Genomic DNA, 21989 nt, shown 5'->3' on the forward strand with positions numbered 1-21989 from the left:
GGGGGACACTATCCTTGTTCTAGGAGGATGGGGAGGGAAGTGGTGCGGGAGATAGACTGCACACTGTTGAGGGCCCTGTCAAGAACTGTAGGTGAGGAAGAAGGAACACATTTTCGAAGCACCATTTTGGAAAGTGGCATCATCGGAACAAATGCGACGGAGGCAAAGGAGTTGAGAGAAAGGGATGGAGTCCTTACAGGGCGTAGGGTACGAGGATCCAATTTCATTTCAACTGTCTCTTACAATTTCTTTCTTTCTTGTTTTTCTGAATATATATTTAACCCCTCCCCCATGCTTATCCACCTTTCCTTACCCCTCCTCCCCTTTGCTTCCCCCTTTCCCTTGTTGCTCTTTTTAGCCTTAGTTTTATTAGCTCTAATTCTGTCACCTTTGCTCACGAGTCGCCAGGTATCTTTCTGATACCGCCACGTGGTTCAAGCTCGAGTAATGATTAATAAGTCAGCACACCACTTAGTAAGATTGAAATCAACGGTCATTTATTATATACAACAAGTAATGCTTACACAATAATCCTACTATCTATGTAGAAACCTACCACTACTGGCCAATACTTAACTTTAGGAAGGGCCCACCAGGTCAGAGAAACAAATGGCTTATCGAATCGGATCTGGCCGTGGGATTCAAAAAGGCTGATACAGGTCGATGGCTAGGAGTCTTTATCGGGTAGCGATCGCTGGAGTCAAACTTACAGTTCCTGGTTGATGTTCTTGCGAAGGTCTCGAGCAGGAGAAGAAGGGAGAGAGAGAGAGATCTGAACTTGGCCCCTCACTTTATAGGGCCAGGGCCCAGGGGCTTCCCGCCTCTCGGGGCGGCCCTTGACCCTGAGTCCCAAGTGATTGGACTTGTTCCCAATCACTGGATTCGATATGTCCAATAACGGGGTGATTCCTCAATCGGGGGGTGGTCGTTCACCTGTCTTTGTTTCGGCCACTGCAGGCGCCGACAGGTCTGGCCCGGCATTCAATTGCTAATATGTTGCAATTGTTCCCGGGGATAGCCGATTAAACTGCAGATGTCTGGGTTGATGTGCTGCTAATGGTCTTGAGTATCGATCTGGGCCGACTTCCCCAGAGCCGAATACGCTATTCTGTCTGCAGCTGACCGTTTGTGTCCTGTTGGCTGCTTTTCCCATCAGCCTTTTCGGTTAACCATTTTAAATCGGGTTTTGGCCAAATTAATAGGGAATCAGCCATTTTAGGAGGCTACAGTCCCTCCTTGTGATCCTAACGCGAAGCGTGAAGGATCACATAAATTTTGTCCTTTCCGTTCCCTGACCGGGGGGGAGGACACCTCCTACATGGCCACTACTCTGACCCTAGCTATGCACAAAAATTTACCTAAACAATTCTTGAGGGTGCTATGTCAGGCAGGGGCATGCATCTAAAAAATAAAACTTGGAACCTCTAATTTTACCTAAAACACTCATCAAGCATTGCATAAACCTATCTCTCTAAACATACAACAACAATCAAAATATTCCATATATTCTTTCCTGGCTTGGCAGTCAAGCTCAGGATCATACATTTCTTTTTCATTAAAAGTTTTGTACATCTCTTTATTTACAGTAATAACGCAAGTGAATGCTCTTTATTATTCTGGTTTCATAGGTCGCGGGGGTCTGGGGTCTGGTCATAACCGAATATAGGGGGTCGGATCCGATATACCGGGGTTCGATTGCGGTACGCTCTCCTTTTCCACTTGGGGAGGCGCGTGGTCTGTACTGCACATACAGCAGAGTATGGCCAATGCTAACAGTGCCTCAAGAACGTACGACAGTGAGTACCAAGTTATGAACTTGGCACACCAGGATAGTGCAGCGTGGCTGGTGACTGGGACCTCGGTACTGCGGGGCAGTGAAACATTAACGGCAGGGAGGTTTGGAGTAATGGGGTCCGCGTTCCCGCGCAACCAAATGTCCAAACAGATGTTGAGCACGATGAAAGAAGTCCTCATGGTTGTCCTCTTTCTTTTCTTTCTCTTTGTTCTCTGTTTTTCTCCGGTCCTGGAGCTTCTGGAGTTCTGTAAAACAAGCATAGTATCTGTAACTACCTTGGTTTAATATCCGGTGTGTTAGTGTGTCTGTCCTTCTTGGGGTCAATTAAACCCTTATAATTGGTCACTATATGTGACTTCTCCCCCATTTTTTTTTCAAAACATATGTTAGGACACGGCACACTTCCCAATGGTGGACCAGTGCTAAGTTTATCATCCAAATGTTCTAGGATGTAAATAGCATTTGGCGGCAACCCAAAGGTTGCCTAAATAAATAAACTTGTTTTTGAAAGGAAAAGGTTGAATGAGGTGCGTATGGGCCGCGACGGGTAAGATTTGGATGGAGTCCCCGGGTAGGACGGCTACCAATACCGTATGTCCCCTACCCGAGCGTTTTTGACCAAAGGGGGGGGGGGTCCCCAGGCAGGGCGGGTCTCACGCCGTTTCTCCACTGCCTGAGCAACCGACAAGAACGTGCAAAAATGTAGTCATCATGGTGGGGTTGCTGTTCTGATTCTCCCGCCAAATCAGAAGAGCAGTTACGATCGGGCGTCTGATACCCGAACAAGTATCAGCTGAAAAGCTAGTTCCTCTGAACAAGCGTCTGGTCTCGGTGGGTCTCTGAGGCAAGTCCTCAGAGGTTTCGGCAGAATGGGCGTGTGAGAAATTTCTCCTGTCGGACGAACAACATGAAACAAACATACAAACAACGGAAAACATCCTGCAGATTCCATCAGGAAGGACAACACTTTTCACCAAGTGTCTCCTTTAAATCATCATGTGGACACCTCAGTTCTCTGTTGCAAATAGGGTCGCAAAGGGGTTGGCGGCTTGGGAGTCAGACCCGAGGTCGTCACCTTCTCCCGGGTGCCAAACTCTGGAGTGAATTAGGGCGGAAAGGGCTGCGTGGTGTGAGTTGGGGTCACTCTCGTCGTTACGGACGAGTCTGCAGGAGTTGCCGCGGTGCCAATGAGTTGGGTCGAGTTGGGTGGGAACAAAGTTGGGGTCGTCCGTGTGGTTCGGTGGTCGGTGGTGTGGTTTGTTTAAGAAAGTGATGAGGAAGGGGTCACTGGAGTCGAAGTCGGAGTCGCTGGGTGTGGGACCAGGATAGTAGGGAGGCGTGCTGTGGCTGTCATCAGTCACAGTCGCTGTCTCTGCTGCTGCAGTCTGTGGGCGTTCCGGGGCGGAGTGTAAAGTTTGTGGGTGGAGTCGGGGGCGAGTTCGTGTCTGGACTGGACGTGGAAGGGGTTGGTGTGGTTATGTTGGCTGTGGGCGGGGTTTGGTCTGCTGCGTCAAGCATGACGTGGTGGGCGTGGTTTGACTGTGCTCCATAAACCTTTAGCTGGTTTATGTGAAACCATGCAGTCTTACCATTTTGGTATTTGATTTTGTATACCGATGGGCTTACTTTATCCGTAATGGAGTACGGACCCGAGTATTTCGGAGACAGAAATGTGCTGGGGTTATACACGGACAACATCACTTGTTGTCCTATATTATACTCCGTTGCATGTACTGCCTTATCAAAACAGGCCTTGCTCTGTTTTCTTTTAGTGCCCAGTTTAACAGCGGCTGCTACCTGAGCCGTTTTTATATTTGCAAGTAATTGTTCAACGGCTTTCTCATGGGTGAGGGCCGTAACTTCAGGGCTGGTCAGGTCTAAACCCAACAAGTACTCTGTCCCTTTCATGGGGCGTCCGGTCATGAGGGCATGTGGTGTAACCTGTGGAGGTGGAAATAGTGTTACGTAAAAACATCAGCGCAAAGGGGAGGACCGAATCCCAAGTGGTGTTATTCTGCTGGACCATTTTCCTAAGGGTGGTTTTTAGGGTCCGATTCATGCGCTCCACTATACCACTCGACTGAGGGTGGTACGCAATGTGAAATTTTTGCGTTATGCCAAATATCGTGAGGACGTTCTGCATGACCCGTCCCGTAAAGTGAGAACCTTGGTCCGATTCAATACTGCGGGGGAGTCCCCACCTTGTGAAGATGTGGTGGGTTAGGATTTTGGCGGTGGTTTTCGCGGTGTTGGTGCGGGCTGGAAATGCTTCCACCCACTTTGTAAAAGTGTCTATGACCACCAGAACATATTTATAGCCATTCCTGCAAGGGGGCAATTGACCTATAAAATCGATCTGGAGGTTAGTCCAGGGGCCGTTAACGGGTCAGGTGTGGCTGAGACGTGCGTATTTGGCATATCTATCTGGGTTGTTCTGAGCGCAGATGAGGCAATTCTCAATGTAATGGGATACATCCTCTTTGAGATTAGGCCACCAACAACGCTGTTTGAGGTGGGTTGCGGTGGGTTTGATTCCCTGGTGTCCATGACCATCATGGAATAAACAGATCATTTGATTCCTATCCTGCTCAGGAACTACATAAAGGGTGTCCTTTAGCACCACACCGTCATGTGTGGTTATGGTATTTCTGTACCTCTCGTATGAGGCTGGAAACTTCCCTTTCACGATTTCAGTGAGAGCGCTATCCTGCTTCTGGGCCTCGACTAGATCTTCGATCCTAGTCTGCGCGACCTGAACTGCACTCACTGGCGCACTCACTGCGGTGCTCTCGGGGGGCTTCCAAAAATACCCATGCCTGGATCCTGCCTTAGCCAGCGCGTCGGCTTTTACATTTCCAGGGGGGGAGGAACGATGGTGGCTGCGGACTTTTATAATGCCAAAGGTCCGGTTCTTGGCTTTTTTCAGAATATGGCGGAGTAATGGGGCTGAGGGGAGGGGTTTCCCATCCGCGGAAACAAATCCTCTCGTTTCCCAGAGGGGCAGAAATTCAGTGAGGCTGTTGCAAACGTATAGACTGTCTGAATATATGTCTGCTGGGCTGGGGAAGGAGTCTGGGTGCTCTATAATGTAAGCGATGGCCGCAAGCTCTGCTGCCTGCGCGCCTAAGTGTCCGGGTAATTTTAATGCGATTTCCTCGAGGGCGCGTCCCTGCGCATCCTCCACATAAATCCCACAACCTGTTATGCGTTGCCCATCCAGGATTGTGGAAGATCCATCCACATAAATCCTAATGGGGTCACACGTGTCCGGCTGAGGGGGGTTCTGAGATGGAGTGGCTAGTTTTCTGGGCGGTGTTTTAGCTATAAAGGAGCCTGTATTATGGTGGGGTGAAATGATCTCACACTCATGGGGGGTTCCGGGGTACTGTAGATTGTCCGCTAAGTATGTGTGAGTCTTTGTCCGCTTTACTCTGATGTCCCGTCCTTGTAAGAGAAGGGTCCACCTAGCAGCGCGGATTTGGCTGACGGTACCGTCTTTAAGTCGTCCGTCTAGTAAAAGTTGGGTGGGGGTGTGCTCGGTCAAAATGGTGATGGGGTTCAGTCCGGTAATGTATGAGAAGTACTGGACTACCCAGAAAACTGCGAGCAGGTGCCTCTCACAGGCTGAGAATCCCTGATCCACAGCATCTAAAATCCGGGAGGCATAAGCCACGGGTCTTAGCTGGTCATGCCGTTCCTGCAGGAATACGGCTGAAAGGGTGAGGTCTGTGGTCGCTACCTCTATGGCGTAAGGGGAAAGCGGGTCGGGAACTTGTAGTGCGGGGACGGCTATGAGCGCCTGTTTTAATGATTCCACAGCATCCATATGCTGCGGAAGCCATTCCCAGGGGGATCCTTTCTTTAGGAGGTCTGAGAGGGGTGCTGCCTTGCTGGCGAAACCGTCAATGTGGTTTCGGCAGTAGCCAACCAGTCCTAAAAATGACCGGAGGGCTGAAACGTTCTGGGGAAGGGGTAATTTAGCGATCGAGTCAATTCTTTTGTGCTCGATCTCGCGTTTGCCGTGTGTGATAATTGTACCCAAATATACCACTTTTTCTTCCAATATCTGGGCCTTTTTGGGGTTGACTTTACAGCCAATGGAATGTAGTAAATCCAGGAGTTCGGACAGAAGCTCAATGTGCTCTTCCTTCGTGACTGTCTGCAGTAGTAGATCGTCTACATACTGTACCAGGCATTCGGGGCGAGAAAGTTTCGCTAGTCCATTTGCCAGCTGTCGGTAGAAAATGGAGGGGGAGTTGTGGAAGCCTTGTGGAGGCATGTCCACGTGTACTGCTGCGCTTTGAAAGTGAAGGCAAATTTATACTGGCACGCCTTTGCCAATGGAATGGACCAGAACGCATTACTGACGTCCAAAACCGTGAAATATCGGGCATGGAGTCCCTGTTTTAGCATGGTCTCGGGACTTGTTGCGACGGTGGGGGCTGCTGCGGGGGTGACTTTATTGAGTTCCCGATAATCAATGGTCAAACGCCATGATCCGTCGGGTTTCCTTACTGGCCAAATCGGGGCATTATTAGTTGAGGCTACCGATCTTAGGACGCCCTGCTCTAATAAGCTGTCTATGACCTTTAGGATTTCTCCCTCTGCTTCTAGGGGAAATCCGTACTGTTTTGGGGGTCTTGGGTCCGGTCCTGTTATTTGTACGGAACCGATCATCCGTCCACAGTCGTGTTTGTGGGTTGCGAATGCTGCCCTGTTCTTTTGCAGGACTGCCCTAACCTGTCGGTCCGTGCTGAGTGTGGTGGTGTTGAACCAAAACTCGCCTACTGCGCTAATTTTGTTCATATAATCCCCTATATTGAACGTTGCGGGGGCTCTAGCGGATTTCGCCATCTTCCAGACACACTAGTTGACTGGATCGAAAGAGTGGTGATGAGAATTCATGAAGTCGATCCCCAAAATGTGCTCTGCTGTTGGGGGCAGGTCGACTAACACTACGGGGTGTTTTGTATTCGTGGTGCTGATTTGGATGGGTACAGGGGTTGCGATATGTCCCTGTTGTGAGTGGCCTGTGAAGCCGCTGAGGGTGATAGTGGCTGTGGTGGGCCACGTGTCCTTACCAAGGGTGGAGGAATTTAAGGTTGTGCGGGACCCTCCTGTGTCCCAGAGAAGCTCGATCGGCTGTCCCCTAACCTTTGCTGCGACTACGGGTCGTCCTGATCTATCCCAAAGGGTATCGCAGACCCAGCTGGGGGAGCCTATACACCGTCAGTCCGTTCCGGTCAAGTCTATCTGATCGGACTGGGCGCTAACGCTTTGTATGGGATCTGCTTTTTTCTTATTGATAGTGCCTGTCTGTTGGGCTCTCTGTGGCTTTTCAGGGTCATTGCATTCTTTGGCAAAATGTCCTAACTGTCCGCAATTATGGCATTCTTGCGGTTTTGCTGGGGGGCCTGCTCTTTCCCTCGTTTACCCAGGCGGGGTTGTGAAGAGTGGTTCTTACTGCCTGCACGTCTGCGGCGGCTTGGTTTTCCTCAGGGGTTCTAGCTGCGGGTTTACCGTGAGCCGCTTGTTCCCAAACACGGGACAATCTTTTGACCACCCACTTCTCATTATGAGCCTCCTCCGAGGGGTCATAATTACTATAGGCATTCTGTCCTGCTTCCGTGGCATGGGCGATAAGGAAGAGAGAGAGACATCTGAACTTGGCCCCTCACTTTATAGGGCCCAGGGGCTTCCCGCCTCTCGGGGTGGCCCTTGACCCTGAGTCCCACGTGATTGGACTTGTTCCCAATCACTGGGTTCGATATGTCCAATAACGGGGCGATTCCTCAATCGGGGGGTGGTCGTTCACCTGTCTTTGTTTCGGCCACTGCAGGCGCCGACAGGTCTGGCCCGTCATTCAATTGCTAATATGTTGCAATTGTTCCCGGGGATAGCCGATTAAACTGCAGATGTCTGGGTTGATGTGCTGCTAATGGTCTTGAGTATTGATCTGGGCCGACTTCCCCAGAGCCGAATACGCTATTCTGTCTGCAGCTGTCCGTTTGTGTCCTGTTGGCTGCTTTCCCATCAGCCTTTTCGGTTAGCCATTTTAAATCGGGTTTTGGCCAATTTAATAGGGAATCAGCCATTTTAGGTGGCTACACCCTCCCCCCACATCTCCATCTGTCACAGTTTAGCCTCTGATGTTAGTTTCTCTGCTGTTTGGTCTCTCGCACCTTTTGTTCTCTCTGGGGACTGCTGTTAGCACTCTTTTCCCTTGGTTTCTGTGACTATTAGCACCCCGTTTCCCTGGGTTTCTGTGGCTATGACTCATCTTTCATTCTCACTCCACAGGAAAAATATTCCCCACATTCTCTGACTGTTAGCTTTGACAAAGGGTCATCTGGACTTGAATCGTTAGTTCTTTTCTCTCCCGACAGATGCTGCCAGACCTGCTAAGATTTTCCAGCATTTTCTCTTTCGTTAGTGGGACATTCACCTTTGGGGGAAATTCCACTTGTATTCATGTGTTTGGGGTTTGAGATCTAAGAGGAAAATCATTTTACTTGAATAGTTTACATATTCTGTTTTTGAGCACCAGGGAACTGCTTCAAGCTGCAGTAATTGAATTAGGTAACTAAACTATATTGTTAAATTAACTGACTTAAAATTATTAAAGATGTGATTCCTTCCGCTTAAGAGTGGTAAAAAATGGTGCATAAAGCGTGCAGTAAGATGGTTTTGGTCAAATGAGCTCTGGAAGTTGTTCAGACATTATAATATACACATTTATTATGTACTGAACATGTCACAAACTTTCATTTTGAACAAGTTCCTCGTCATTCCATGGTGGACTGAAAGTGATAGGTGAAATTTAGGTTTCAAAAGGGTAATAACTGTCAACTAGAGAACCAAATCCATAATAGCACAGTTTTATTGCATTATCTGATATGTAGCATGGAGGTTCTTGGTTGTAAGCCAGTTATCGAGCACACTGTGTATTATAATTGGTCACTGTGACATCTAAACCCAAACTTCCGAAATTAACTTGCATGAATTTTGTTTCAGGATTAGTGATTAAACTCACTCCCCTCATAGCTATTTATTCCTATTTAGCAAGCTCGGTTGGAAGTCCTTGAGCACAGATATCAGTTGATGACATTATTGGGCTGTTGCTGAGCCCCCACCCCCTGCCCCATGCCCACCGCAGCCGGATACCCCACTGATACTCACTATCATGGCTCACTATTGAATAATCCTGACTCAATCAATATATGTGGAGCAGGAATTAAGAGGAAAAAACTGGTACGTCTAACAAAGCCGTTGGAACTTATTTTATCATTAAAGTTCCAATTCATTAAACTCTTCACTGAAACAATTAATAAAATCTATTTACTTAATATAGGTTAAAACCTCGGCTAAAATAGCAGACAGAGGAATGTCATATAACTGCATTGAGTGATCATCTTCCAAAATGATCAACAGCAATTTTTAAGCTTACGTGTCGCATTGGTACGTAACCACTCCCTATTTATTTTTATGTTTAATCTATTTGCTCAGTAATTTATACCATGGTTGTGTAATTAGGACTCACTATTTTAAAAGTCTGACCACAGTTTAAATTACTGAACATTAAAATTAAACTTACAAACATACAAAGAACGGTTACATGCCTTCCCCCAGTGTTAAAACATGAGTGCTACATATCTGTGTGGTTTTGTGTAGCCAATAGCAGCAGCATAAAAATGAATATAGATTTGTCTCGCTTGGATCTGATAGCATGCAAGGTAGTTGCATTAATTGCAAAAAAAAACTGTCAATGGCAAGAAAACAGAATATAAGCTCATTGGTGATTAAGTCAGAATGTAAGATTCTAATTCTATGGAATTAGAATGAGACAGACTGAAGGAGTTTAAATAGAACTTGCAGAGACAGGGCCTGCTATAGTTTGGCATTCAGCCAGCTTGTTATTTTTAAGGATCCATGGTATTTGTATTGTGGCAGCAGAGAATTTTCTCACAGCTGGCACTGACTTGCACTGGAAACCATGTGGTATTTCTTGTACATGCAATTAGCATTTGGCTTTTGGGAACTATAATGCTTTGCTGCAACAGGTTCTATTTGTCAATGGTCATATGTGGTCTGAGTGTCTGATTTTAAATAGCACTGAACATTTCAAGCACAGATGAAACTTTATTCTAAAATCTAACCTGTACCGAGAAAACGTAACAATGAACAACGCAAATTGCTTACTGTGTGTGTTCGGAAAACTGCTCTGTGCCAGCGTGTGCTGGAAAATCGCATGCCGCTAGTTGGGTATGTTCAACAACAATAACTTACATTTATATAGTACCTTTACTGTAACAAACCATTAATGTTATTTTGAATTAGATTGCTATCAACTTCTGCTTTAAACATACAAAATGACTGAGTTTCCACAGCCATCTGGGGTAGAGAATTCAAAAGATTCACAGCCTTCTGTGTCAAGAAATTTCTCCTCGGGGTGAATTCTCCGCCCCAGCAGCATGTTCCTTGGCGGCCCGCCGGCAGCAAGATTCTCCGATCCCACAGCGAGCCAATGGGAATTTCCCATTGTGGCCACCCCCCACCACCAGGAACCCGCAGCGGGATGCGCTGCCAGCGGAATGAAGAATCTGACCCCCGGTGACTCACCCCTCATCTCTGTTCTAAGTGGCATCCCCCTTATTTTGAAATTGTGGAGGGCAGCATGGTGGCGCAGTGGGTAGCATTGCTGTCTCACGGCGCCGAGGTCCCAGGTTCGATCCCGGCTCTGGGTCACTGTCCGTGTTGAGTTTGCACATTCTCCACGTGTCTGCGTGGGTTTCTCCCCCACAATCCAAAGATGTGCAGGGTAGGTGGATTGGCCACGCTAAATTGCCCCTTAATTGGAAAAAATTAATTGGGTATTCTAAATTTTTTTTTTTTTAATTTGAAATTGTGCATTCTAGCTCTAGACTCCCCAACCAAGTGAAACACGTCCTGCATCTATGCCGCCTACTCCTTTAAGTATTTTGGAGGTTTTAATGTGATCACAATCTCATTCTTCGAAGATCTAGCGAATTCAGGCCCAGTTTGTCCAATCTTTCTTCATAAGATAGTCCTGCCATCCTCGGAGCAAGTCTTGTGAACCTTTATTGCACTCCCTCTATGTCCAAATCCACCTGTACAAAAACTGGAAGTGTAAAAATAGTATTCACTGGGCCCTGAACCAGATATTCCTGGCTAAAATAGTAACTGAAATGTTAACTCTGTTTCTCTCCACAGATGTGGCAGACCTGCTGAGTGTTGGTGAGGCCGCATCTGGAGTATTGTGTTCAGTTTTGGTCTCCTTACCTGAGAAAGGACATATTGGCACTGGAGGGAGTGCAGAGGAGATTCACTAGGTTGATCCCAGAGTTCAGGGGATTAGATTATGACGAGAGGTTGAGTAGACTGGGACTGTACTCATTGGAGTTTAGAAGGATGCGGGGGGATCTTATTGAAACATATAAAATTATGAAGGGAATAGATAGGATAGATGCGGGCAGGTTGTTTCCACTGGTCGGGGAAAGCAGAACTAGGGGGCATAGCCTCAAAATAAGGGGAAGTAGATTTAGGACGGAGCGTAGGAGGGACTTCTTCACCCAAAGGGTTGTGAATCTCTGGAATTCCTTGCCCAGTGAAGCAGTTGAGGCTCCTTCTTTAAACGTTTTTAAGAAAAAGATAGATACCTTTCTAAAGAATAAAGGGATTCGGGGATATGGTGTACGGGCCGGAGAGTGGAGCTGAGTCCACAAAGATCAGCCATGATCTCATTAAATGGCGAAGCAGGCTCGAGGGGCCAGATAGCCTACTCCTGTTCCTAGTTCTTATGTTCTTATGATAGATGCGGGCAGGTTGTTTCCACTGGCGGGTGAAAGCAGAACTAGGGGGCATAGCCTCAAAATAAGGGGAAGTAGATTTAGGACTGAGTTTAGGAGGAACTTTTTCACCCAAAGGGTTGTGAATCTATGGAATTCCTTGCCCAGTGAAGCAGTAGAGGCTCCTTCATTAAATGTTTTTAAGATAAAGATAGATAGTTTTTTGAAGAATAAAGGGATTAAGAGTTATGGTGTCCGGGCCGGAAAGTGGAGCTGAGTCCACAAAAGATCAGCCATGATCTCATTGAATGGCGGAGCAGGATCGAGGGGCCAGATGGCCTACTCCTGCTCCTAGTTCTTATGTTCTCCAGCTCTTCATCTGGGTTCCCTGCTCTTGATTCCTTTTCCCAGCTCTTCATCGCAGACCTTTTTTCTTCTAACTGACTGACATGCTTCTCTTCACCTCATCTCTAACATAGCCATCCGCAACCATAACCTTGACCTCTGGAACCTATTTCCTGAAGCTTTATTAGATTTTTAATTGCTTCAAAAGTCTCTCTCTTCAGATGTGTTCTCAATCATTTCTGCAGTCGCTTGCCTGAATTTTTCATGAAGGACCTTAATGGTTTAATCTGCTAAAGATGCTGCATAATTGTTGTTGTTTAAACATGACCTTCCATGGATGCATAATGTCAGTGACTTCATCCATGTAATTATCTGAACCCACAAAACAATTGAGATGTTCACATCAACTGCATTTGTTACCTTCAACAATATGTGACTACCAACAATGGTTCAAATACATCAGTGCCCAGTTACTTAGTAATATAAATGTCATCCTCATTGTCCACTTCTTGTTTCCAGTGAAGATGCAGTCTGAATAAAGGATGTCTCTCAGGACAAACATAATGCTCTCCCCCGCCATATCCCCCTAACCCCACCTAACCTTTGGACTGTGGGAGGAAACTGCAGCACCTTGCGGGAAACTCACGCAGACATGGAGAGAATTTGCAAACTCCACACAGATGGTCACCCAAGGCCGGAATTGAACTCGGGTCCCTGGCTCTGTGAGGCAGCAGTGTTAACCACTGTGCTGCCCAGTGGCAACCGTCCAGAATCCAGATGTCCTTACACTCTCTCTATGCAAGCAATGTCCAATATAAATTACTGACAAGTCACAGATCTGGTTATAGGGTCACTGTATTAGCTACATGCACGAATTATAGAGTATAATGTTCCCAGACCACCTAATGGAGGTATTTATTGTGGCTCTTGGCTCTGCTGGGAAACTTCCTTCCTAATTAGTACAATGAGGCACACATCAGAAGAAATACAATCATAAAATATGTACAAATGGGGGAGATGACTAACGTCAGTTGCTGGAGATGGTACCATGGTGCTCGGGAGGTTCATTATATCCTGTTTAGTTAACAATGAGAAAGACTGCGACAAAATATATGGGGACATCAATAAAATTGCAGAATAGGCACATAAATAACATATAATTTTCAGATAGATAAATGTAAGCTTTACAATTTGGTAAGGAGGATAAGGAGGCTGCATGGAAAATAATAGTTTAAATTGATTAAAGGAACAAAGGGATTGAGCAAGCAGGTACAAAAATCACTAAACGTAGTGAGCAGATTAATAAGGCAATAAAAACGCTGACAAAACACTGGGGTTGATTTCTAGAGGGATAGAACTGAAAAGCAGAAATGTTACATTAAACCTGTATAGTAGATAGGTTAGATACTTGGACTATAGTAATAATTAATAGATTATATCAGATTTAACAGGCTACGTTTTTTTCCCCCCCAAGAGAAAACAGAGGGATGATCTAATAGAGCTCTTTAAAATGGTGAAGTGGTTTGAGAGGGTAGATATAGAGATATGTTTACTTATGGAGAGACCGAAACATAAATATAAAATAGTCGCCAATAAATCCAACATGGAATTTAGAAAATCTTTATTTATCCGAAGCGTGGTTAGAATGTGGATCTCACAACCACGAGACTAGTTGAGGTGACTTTTTACAGATGTTCTTAAGGTGAAACTAACTAAGTACGTCAGAGAAAAATGAATAAAAGGATCTGTCATAAGGTGAGATATAGAAGAACCATAGAATTCCTATAGTGTAAAAGGAGACCATTTGGCCCATCGAGTCTGCACCGACCCTCTGTAAGAGCACGCTAACCTAAACCCAGTACCCTGCCCTATTCCGGTAACTCCACCTAACTTGCACATCTTTGGACACTAAGGGTAATTTAGCATGGCCAATCCACCTAACATGCACATTTTTGGATTGTGGGAGGAAACCAAAGCACCTGGAGGAAACCCACACACAGTCACCCAAGGCCGGAATTAAACTCGGTCCCTGGTGCTGTGAGGCAGGAGTGCTAACCACTGTGTCACATGGGAAGAGATTTGAGTGATAAGTAAACATCAATCAACTGATCTATTTCTCTAATGCAAATTCAATGTTATTTAAAAGTGGCTGGGAATCAAAGAAAGGGATTCACTGGTTTGCATGACTGATGCTTCATTATTTGGTTCAACCTGAACATCCTTTGAAAAGGTTTTCTCGTGTTTGAAATTTAAATTAGTGAACTCAATTATCACTTTACTGTCAATTGTGGTTTTCAACATGGTTTTAGTCAATGTTTTAATCTATAGATTTAGGTCAGAAATGTGTTTCATAATCTGAAGGGTGTGATGGTTTCATGTGGTTAGGGATGAGCCAATTTCCATAATCCCTGCAGTGCAGAAGGAGGCCATTTGCCCATCGAGTCTGCACCGACCCTCCGAAAGAGCACCGAAAGGACCACTACCCAGCATATCCCTCTAACCCCACCTAACCTTTGGACTGTGAGATGAAACTGGACCACTCTACGGAAAACCCACGCAGACACGGAGAGAATGTGCAAACTCCACACAGATGGTCACCCAAGGCTGGAACTGAACCCGGGTCCCTGACTCTGTGAGGCAGCAGTGATAGCCACTCTGCCACTGTGTCACCCAGTGGCAACAGTCCAGAATCCAGATGTCTTTACACTCTCTATGCAAGCAATGTCCAATATAAATTACTGACAAGTCACAGATCTGGTTATAGGGTCACTGTATTAGCCACATGCATGAATTATAGAGTTGAATGTTCCCAGACCACCAAATTAAGGTATTTCACACCTCTATAGTTGTATAGTATACAAGTGTATATGAAACATCTGTCTCTATTCAGTGAACAATGGAGTAACACATGACGATCTAAAATGTCTTTCTTTTTGCAACCAATCACGGCATTTTCTTGTGAATGTGATCATTGAGGCGCATGCACACTAATTTTCTTCACTTTAAAAAATATATATTGTTAGTCAGAAAAATATACAGAAAAGTGTAGATAATGGATACAACTGTTATAAGCTATCCCCCCAGTACAGATGTCCAGTTAGCCTAGAACATAGAACATACAGTGCAGAAGGAGACCATTCGGCCCATCGCGTCTGCACCGACCCACTTAAGCCCTCACTTCCACTCTATCCCCGTAACCCAATGACCCCTCCTAACCTTTTGGTCACCAAGGGCAATTTATCATGGCCAATCCACCTAACCTGCACGTCTTTGGACTGTGGGAGGAAACTGGAGCACCCGGAGGAAACCCACGCAGACACGGAGAGAATGTGCAGACTCCGCAGTGACCCAGTGGGGAATCGAACCTTGGTCCCTGGCGCTGTGAAGCCACAGTGCTATCCACTTGTGCTACCGTGCTGCCCAAAGCTTCTATCCAAGCTAATAAATGAACCCTAATCCCATGTGATCTCACCCTGTGAATTAACTTTCTGTGCGGCACCTTATCAAACGCCTTCTGGAAGCCCAGATATACGACATCAACAGGATCCCTGGGGGGCTGTTTAGCACAGGGCTAAATCGCTGGCTTTGAAAGCAGACCAAGGCAGGCCAGCAGCACGCTTCAATTCCCATACCAGCCTCCACGAACAGGCACCGGAATGTGGCGACTAGGGACTTTTCACAGTCACTTCATTTGAAGCCTACTTGTGACAATAAGCGGTTTTCATTTCATTTTTCATTTCATCCCCATTATCCACTTTGCTTGTTACATGTTTGAAGAACTCAAGCAATTAGTCAAACATGATTTGCCCTTCATAAAACCATGTTGACTCTGATGGATAGCGCTTTTGCTTTCCAAATGTCCTGCTTTATCTAGACACTGCCTTGTGCTTACCTGGAAATATTTCTCATCTGCTGCTCAACCCTGTTAGATTCTTTGCTCTCCTCCTCCTGATGTGACGGATTGAGATTGAAAAGTAGCTGCTGGTGGGTTCAGATACCTCCCGACTCCCGGGTTAAGTTAGCACCATGCTCAACTTTCATCTGTTTTAGTGCAGCTGCTATTTTGTTCCCCTTTTTATCCCCAAATGCTGCCTCTTAACTTTCTCTTATCTCGAACCAGTTCCTCTCTTTTGCTCAATCCCCACCGCCAACACTCATTTTAATAATATCACATCGGGTTGTTTATTTAATTCTTCCCATATTTTTCTTTTCCAATCTCCCTCCCGCTGCACCATTCTAGAAATGTTCGATTAAGCCGAAAGATGGAATGTGATTCCTCAACATATAAAGATGCCCTTAAGGGAATTATATCTCGGGCACAGAAAGGGCCAATAGTGAGCTGCGGTGAAGATGTAGGAAATGCAGCAACAACAGAAAGCTGGGAGATCAAAGAGGGAGGGGGGCAGAGGGCGGAAGAGCGCCATTGCAGCCAGCTCGGAGTCTGGGAAGGTATTTAATGCCGTGGAACAGGCATCCGAGAGGCTGCAGAGAATCCACACACACACTGCACCATGCCTTTGTCTTGCAGAAGCTGGCTCTCCAATGAGGGCGGAAAGCATGTGTTTTTGGTAGGACTGACGAGCACTCAAACACTCTTCACTGTTATAATTGCAACGCATTTTAAGACATGTTTTCAAACTTTCTTTTCTAAGTAGGCGGCTGGATGCCATCCTGAATTCAAATTGCACCGATTGACTTTGCGAGCAGCTTTCACTAACTTTTTTTTCTCCTTCCCCTCGTCTCTATTTCAGATTTTCTGGTTGTCGATCAATGTGCTGCTATTTTGGAAAACCTTTACGCTCTATTATTATGGAGCACAGTATTATTACTTACATCGGATGCTTGGGGTAAGTAGAACAAAAGATTATTTCAGTCCATTTGCGGACAAGTCTGCGAAGCTTCGGCGACTGCAGTGAGAAGCTGACAGATCAGAGAGCAGCCAGCCCCCTTGTCCACTGAACAAGTTGTTGTTTCCCAAGAAAAGTAGAAAGGATCCGCGTTTTTCGACTTTTCCATGACCCCGCTCACCAAGCGTTGAAACATTAAAAACAATTAAAACTTGGCGTTCCTGTGGAATGAATGCATTGGTTGTAAATTCAATGCACACTGTACTTGTTACAGAAAGTAACTGGTGTGGAAGGATGGCAGCTCTGGTTTGTGAACCCTTTGTGCTTTGGGACAGGGAGCTGATGTCAGTCGGAATGAGCTGATTGGAAAGACTCCAATGGAGTCTAGTGGGGGCTAAACCTTACTTTGGGTTACAAAGGAGTCAGGCAGGGAGTGTATTAAACAAGGGCATTCGGGGTGCATTTGAAAAAGAGCTGTGTTAGTACAATGAACATTGTGGAATAATCTCTCCAACATCATTTGGCGATGTGCAGAACGTGTAACGAACATGGGAAGTAAAACAGGAAGAAGTTCCACAACACAAAACAATGTCTGTGCTTTAACCCAATTGGATTTCAATCGTGCCTGTGTAATCAAACGTGCTCAAGAGGCCCAATGGTTTTCCAAGTGTTAACATGGAGCTCTGCCCAAATTTTCTTCAAACTTGGGCAGTTTGGCGGGGCTAACTTCCATCAAACCTCACCCATCGCACGCACATTCTCTCATTCGATTTCGTCGGTAACTTCAATGCAAAAAAAAAAGGGAGGATCACTTTCAAAATCAGCAAATCTTTTTTTTATTTAACGCCCGTGGGGGTGGAAAACGGATTGTTGCAAATAAGAGGGGTGCTGGAGTTACTATTTTTTGGGAGAAACGTGCGCACCTATTGCGGTTGCTGTGGCTCCATTGTCCTTCTATCCCCATTAGCAGTTTGACAAGAGATGTGGGGAAGGTGTTTGCTCAAAAAAAAGATCGGGCTTATTTCTAGGCCTACAGGCAAATAACCACACTCTGCAACGAGGGCTTTTGTGTTCTCCGGTTTCTTCTGACACATTACCCTGAGTGATTCTAGCCTACTGGCCATGTATTTCTTACTGATGTGTTTGGGGAAAATGGGATATTTTGAAAGTTGGGGAAATTTTCTCCACTGCACTAACCAAGATCACAAAGAACAGATTTTAGTCCAGGCAAAATCAACCCTCTGATGATTTTCGTTTTAAGTTTGGAGTGTTTAAGTCAGATTGTGATGAAACATATAATTTTTTTCTGAAGAAAAAAAAATAATTGATTTTAAACATAAATTGTGTGCTGACTTTAAAAAAAATCCAGAATGCTATTTTATCCTAGGTCTTTTCCCATTATTTGAAAAGCTGTCCTGCTTTTTGCTCTATTGATGTTTAAAAGTTGTGCTGATTTTTCTTATGATATCTTTGGCCTGTTAGCACTGTAGCAACACTACTGATTCAAAGGTAAAAGCAAAACAATTAGAATAGTTTGGTTATTTTTTAAGATGATTTAGGGGCACCCAGAACAAGGAGCTATAACTTTAAAATTGGAGCTGAGCCACTTAGAAGTAGAATCAGGAAGTACTTCTCCACACAAAGGACTGTGGAAATCTGGAATTCTTTCCCCCAAGAAGCATTCAAAACTGAGTTATGTGCTTAGGCACTCGGTGTTAGAGTCACAGTGATAGAGTTTTACAGAACAAAAAGAGGCCTTTCATCCTATCTGTCTGTGCTGGCCATCAAACACCTACCTATCCGTATCCAATTTTCTAGCTCGTCATCTGAAGCCTTGTATGCTAAGGTGTATCAAGTGCTCATCTAAATCTACTTAAATGTGAGGGTTCCTGCCTCTACCACCCTTTTAGGCAGCGAGTTTCAGATTCCCAACATCCTCTGGGTGAAAAGGTTTTCCCTCAAATCCTCTCCAAATCTCCTGCCCATTACTTTAAATCTATGCCCCCTATACTAAGAGGAAACATTCCTTCCTATGTCCCTCATAATTTTTTCACACCTTGATCATGTCCCCCCCTCAGCCTTCTCTGTTCTAAGGAAAGCAACCCCAGCCTAATCAGCCTCTTCTAGTTGAAACGCTCCAGCCCAGGCAGCATTCTGGTGAATTTCCTCTGCACCCTTTCTAGTGCAATCATATCCTTAGTGTGGTGACTAGATGGCCTATTGATAATTTTTTACAGCTCCATCACAATCTCCTTTCTCATATTCTATGCCTCAGGTAATAAAAACAAATATCCCTTATGCCTTCTTAACCACCTTATCTTCATGGATCTATGGACATGCATCCCAAGGTCCCTATGGTCCGCTGTACTTCTTAGCGTCCTGTCGTTCATTGTGTATTCCCTTGCCTTGTTAATCCTTCCAAAATGCATAACTTTCACTTTTCAGGGTTAAATTCTACTTGCCACTCTTCTGCCCATCTGATCAGTCTGTCTATATCATCCTGTAATCTAAGGCATTTCTCCTCACTATTTACCACACCATCAATTTTTGTGTCATCTGCAAATTTACTGATCACACCTCCAACTTGCACATCTGGATCATTAATGTACACTACAAACAGCAAGGGACCCAGCACCAATTCCTGCAGTACACCATAAGTGATTCTATGTAAGTATGTTATTGTTCAGTAGATTTTTGTTACGTAAACATATCATAAGATATCAAACAAGTAAATGGGGTTGAGGTATAGAGCAACAATGAACAATTAAATAATACAACTGTCTTTTAGGAAGATAGGAATTGGAGGAGGCCATTACATACCACTAGCCTATCCCATAATTCAATACGTTCATGCCTGATTTGTACTTCAATCTATGTTCCTAAAGCACATTTCAGAATTACCTTTCAGTTTTGTTTTCTGTTTCAATTCCTGCTTTATTACATACTGCAGAAATTGTTTAGGACAAAAGATTTAAAATATATATATTTTTTCCCAATTGAGGAGCAATTTAGTGTGTCCAACCACCTACCCTGCACATCTTTGGGTTTTGGGGGTGAGAACGATGTAGGCACAGGGAGAATGTGCAAACTCCACACGGACAGTGACCCGGAGCCGGGATCGAACCTGGGTCCTCGGCGCCGTGAGGCAGCAACGCTAACCACTGTACCACCGCGCTGCCCCTCGTTTAGGACAAAGATTAAATTAATTAATTTTGTGTTGGTCTGTCAATGGCATTTTCATTGATGTAAATAGGTTGCAAACTTGGGTTTGACAACACCACTGATAGTGGTGCTGTAGGAGTCGGAGGTAATGAGTTAGTGAAGGTGGTTGGGTGGAAAAGAAGAGGTCCATAGTCATACTATCTGCAGTTTGTACTTCATGCCAGATAGCAGGATGAAGGTGAAGTGTGATTTGAGAAGTTGCATTTTAAAAAAATGAAGAGTACCCAATAATCTTTTTGCAATTAAGGCGCAATTTTAGCATGGCTTACCTGCACATCTTTGGGTTGTGGGGGTGAGACCCACGCAGACATGGGAGAATGTGCAAACTCCACACGGACAGTGTCACAGCCGTGATCGAACCCGGGTCCTCGGCGCCGTGAGGCAGCAGTGCTGACCACCGCGCCGCCTCTCGTATAGGTCAAATGAATTAATTTTGTGCTGCCCTGATTTGAGGAGTTGCATAAGACAGGAATGCACCATAATCCTGAATGTTCTTGATGATGTTGATTACAACGGCTTAATTCACTGCGAGCTTCGAGGCAACATCTCTTAAAAGGTGCCTCTCTCTCATCGGTTCTCCGCTGATTCCACCAGTGGTAAGTGTGCAAAGATGAAGTTGTGGATATGAAGGTTAGCACGAGTCCTGATGACTAGATAGTTGAAATGGGTGAGTGCATTGAGCAGAGGGAGAGGTTGGTGGTGCAATGGGTGAGAGATAGCATTTGAAGATGCATTCACTGACCTTGATCACTCTCATGAGGTCATTGAACACTTTGTGGCACTACAGCCAGGTCCTCTAGGCAACAATTTTTGAAATTATTATAAAAATAAATTACTGTGGATGCTGGAATCTGAAACGAAAACAGAAAATACTGGACAATCGCAGCAGATCTGACAGCATCTGTGGAGAGAGAAGGGAGCTAATGTTTCGAGTCTGGATGGCTTTTTGACAAAGTGTCATCCAGATACTAAACGTTAGCTCACTACTTGAATTGGCCTCTGTGTGCCTTATCCCACAAAATAGCAGTTATAAGCTCCTTCCTGATGATTCCCTTATTTCCTCTTTCTTTATTCTTGCTGTTATCATTTTGATCCATGAATGCTTAATGGACATGTATCTCTAAGTCAAGCAGCAGAGAGATGGAGGAATTCAAAAAGTTGCAGCATAGTATATGGCGCTAGTCTTTTGAACAGGAGAACTTCTCGGCACCCAAGAGGTGGCATGGGACTCGGTTTGAGTGATTGGCTGGTGGCCGATAAATTGACTAAAAGGCCGTATTCTGCCTGACAACAGGTGGCGATTGGATCCTACTCGAGTAGAATGATTTTCAGAGAACCAAGGAGCTCAGTTTGAATCCTGGACACTCAGGGGAAGGACCTCTCTGTCTCTCCAGAAAGGCTATGAGGTGATGTATTTCTGAAACTACAGAGGACCTAAATGAGTGAATCTACCGTGAAACTATTACAGACTGCAGAGACCTGAATCTGAAAGCTTACTTTGAAGGAAGGCCTGATTAAAGACACCCTACTGAAACAGAAACTCTTTTTCCTTTTACTTATTATTTTCACCCTCTTCTCCCCTCTGTGTTTGTCTGTCTTGTGTATGCCTGTGTAGACGATGGGAGCAAGTTGAAGTGGGCGATTAAGAATTAGCTAATCATTAAATCAGTTGTATTTGCTGCATATTTCATTATATTTCTTGTTCTAAATAAAAAGTATGTGTGTTTAAATTTGCAAACCTAATGACTGTAATTACTGGGCAGTCAAGGACCAAAGACTTTGTGTACTTTTCGAAGAATTATTGGCTAAATCAATTGAATTTGCATCTCTGGGTCAATTGGGGTTGGAATTGACCACACACTAACTAGCCCATGGTGCCATATAACAGTGTATGCTTTAGGACCACCTAGCCCTCTGCATAAACTTGTCTCTGACTTTCTATCTCCTGGACGAAGACCGCTGAAAACCTAGGAA

The 21989-nt window shown here is 45.1% G+C and overlaps 1 protein-coding gene and 1 long non-coding RNA gene across 5 annotated transcripts in view; one reads left to right on the forward strand and one right to left on the reverse strand.

Annotated features, from left to right (window-relative positions):
• Positions 1-475: 475 nt before the first annotated feature.
• LOC140391705 (uncharacterized) lies at positions 476-17235 on the reverse strand. The gene is made up of 2 exons (XR_011935158.1): positions 16780-17235; positions 476-2040 (listed from the first exon to the last, which is right to left on the reverse strand). It is a non-coding gene; the product is annotated as an uncharacterized lncRNA (long non-coding RNA).
• The window catches only part of nox4 (NADPH oxidase 4), a 428930-nt gene continuing 423078 nt past the window's right edge, over positions 16138-21989 (forward strand). Inside the window, exons 1-2 of one of the 4 annotated variants that reach the window (XM_072476467.1) lie at positions 16138-16514; positions 16698-16793. In XM_072476467.1, the coding sequence (XP_072332568.1) occupies positions 16458-16514; positions 16698-16793 (153 nt within the window). In that variant the 5' untranslated portion in view covers positions 16138-16457. Of the gene's footprint in view, positions 16515-16697; positions 16794-21989 lie in introns of those variants that run through there. The other 3 variants (XM_072476468.1, XM_072476466.1, XM_072476469.1) reach the window with 3 other exon arrangements.

Source organism: Scyliorhinus torazame, chromosome 15, assembly GCF_047496885.1.
Source record: "Scyliorhinus torazame isolate Kashiwa2021f chromosome 15, sScyTor2.1, whole genome shotgun sequence".
Taxonomy (NCBI): domain Eukaryota; kingdom Metazoa; phylum Chordata; class Chondrichthyes; order Carcharhiniformes; family Scyliorhinidae; genus Scyliorhinus; species Scyliorhinus torazame.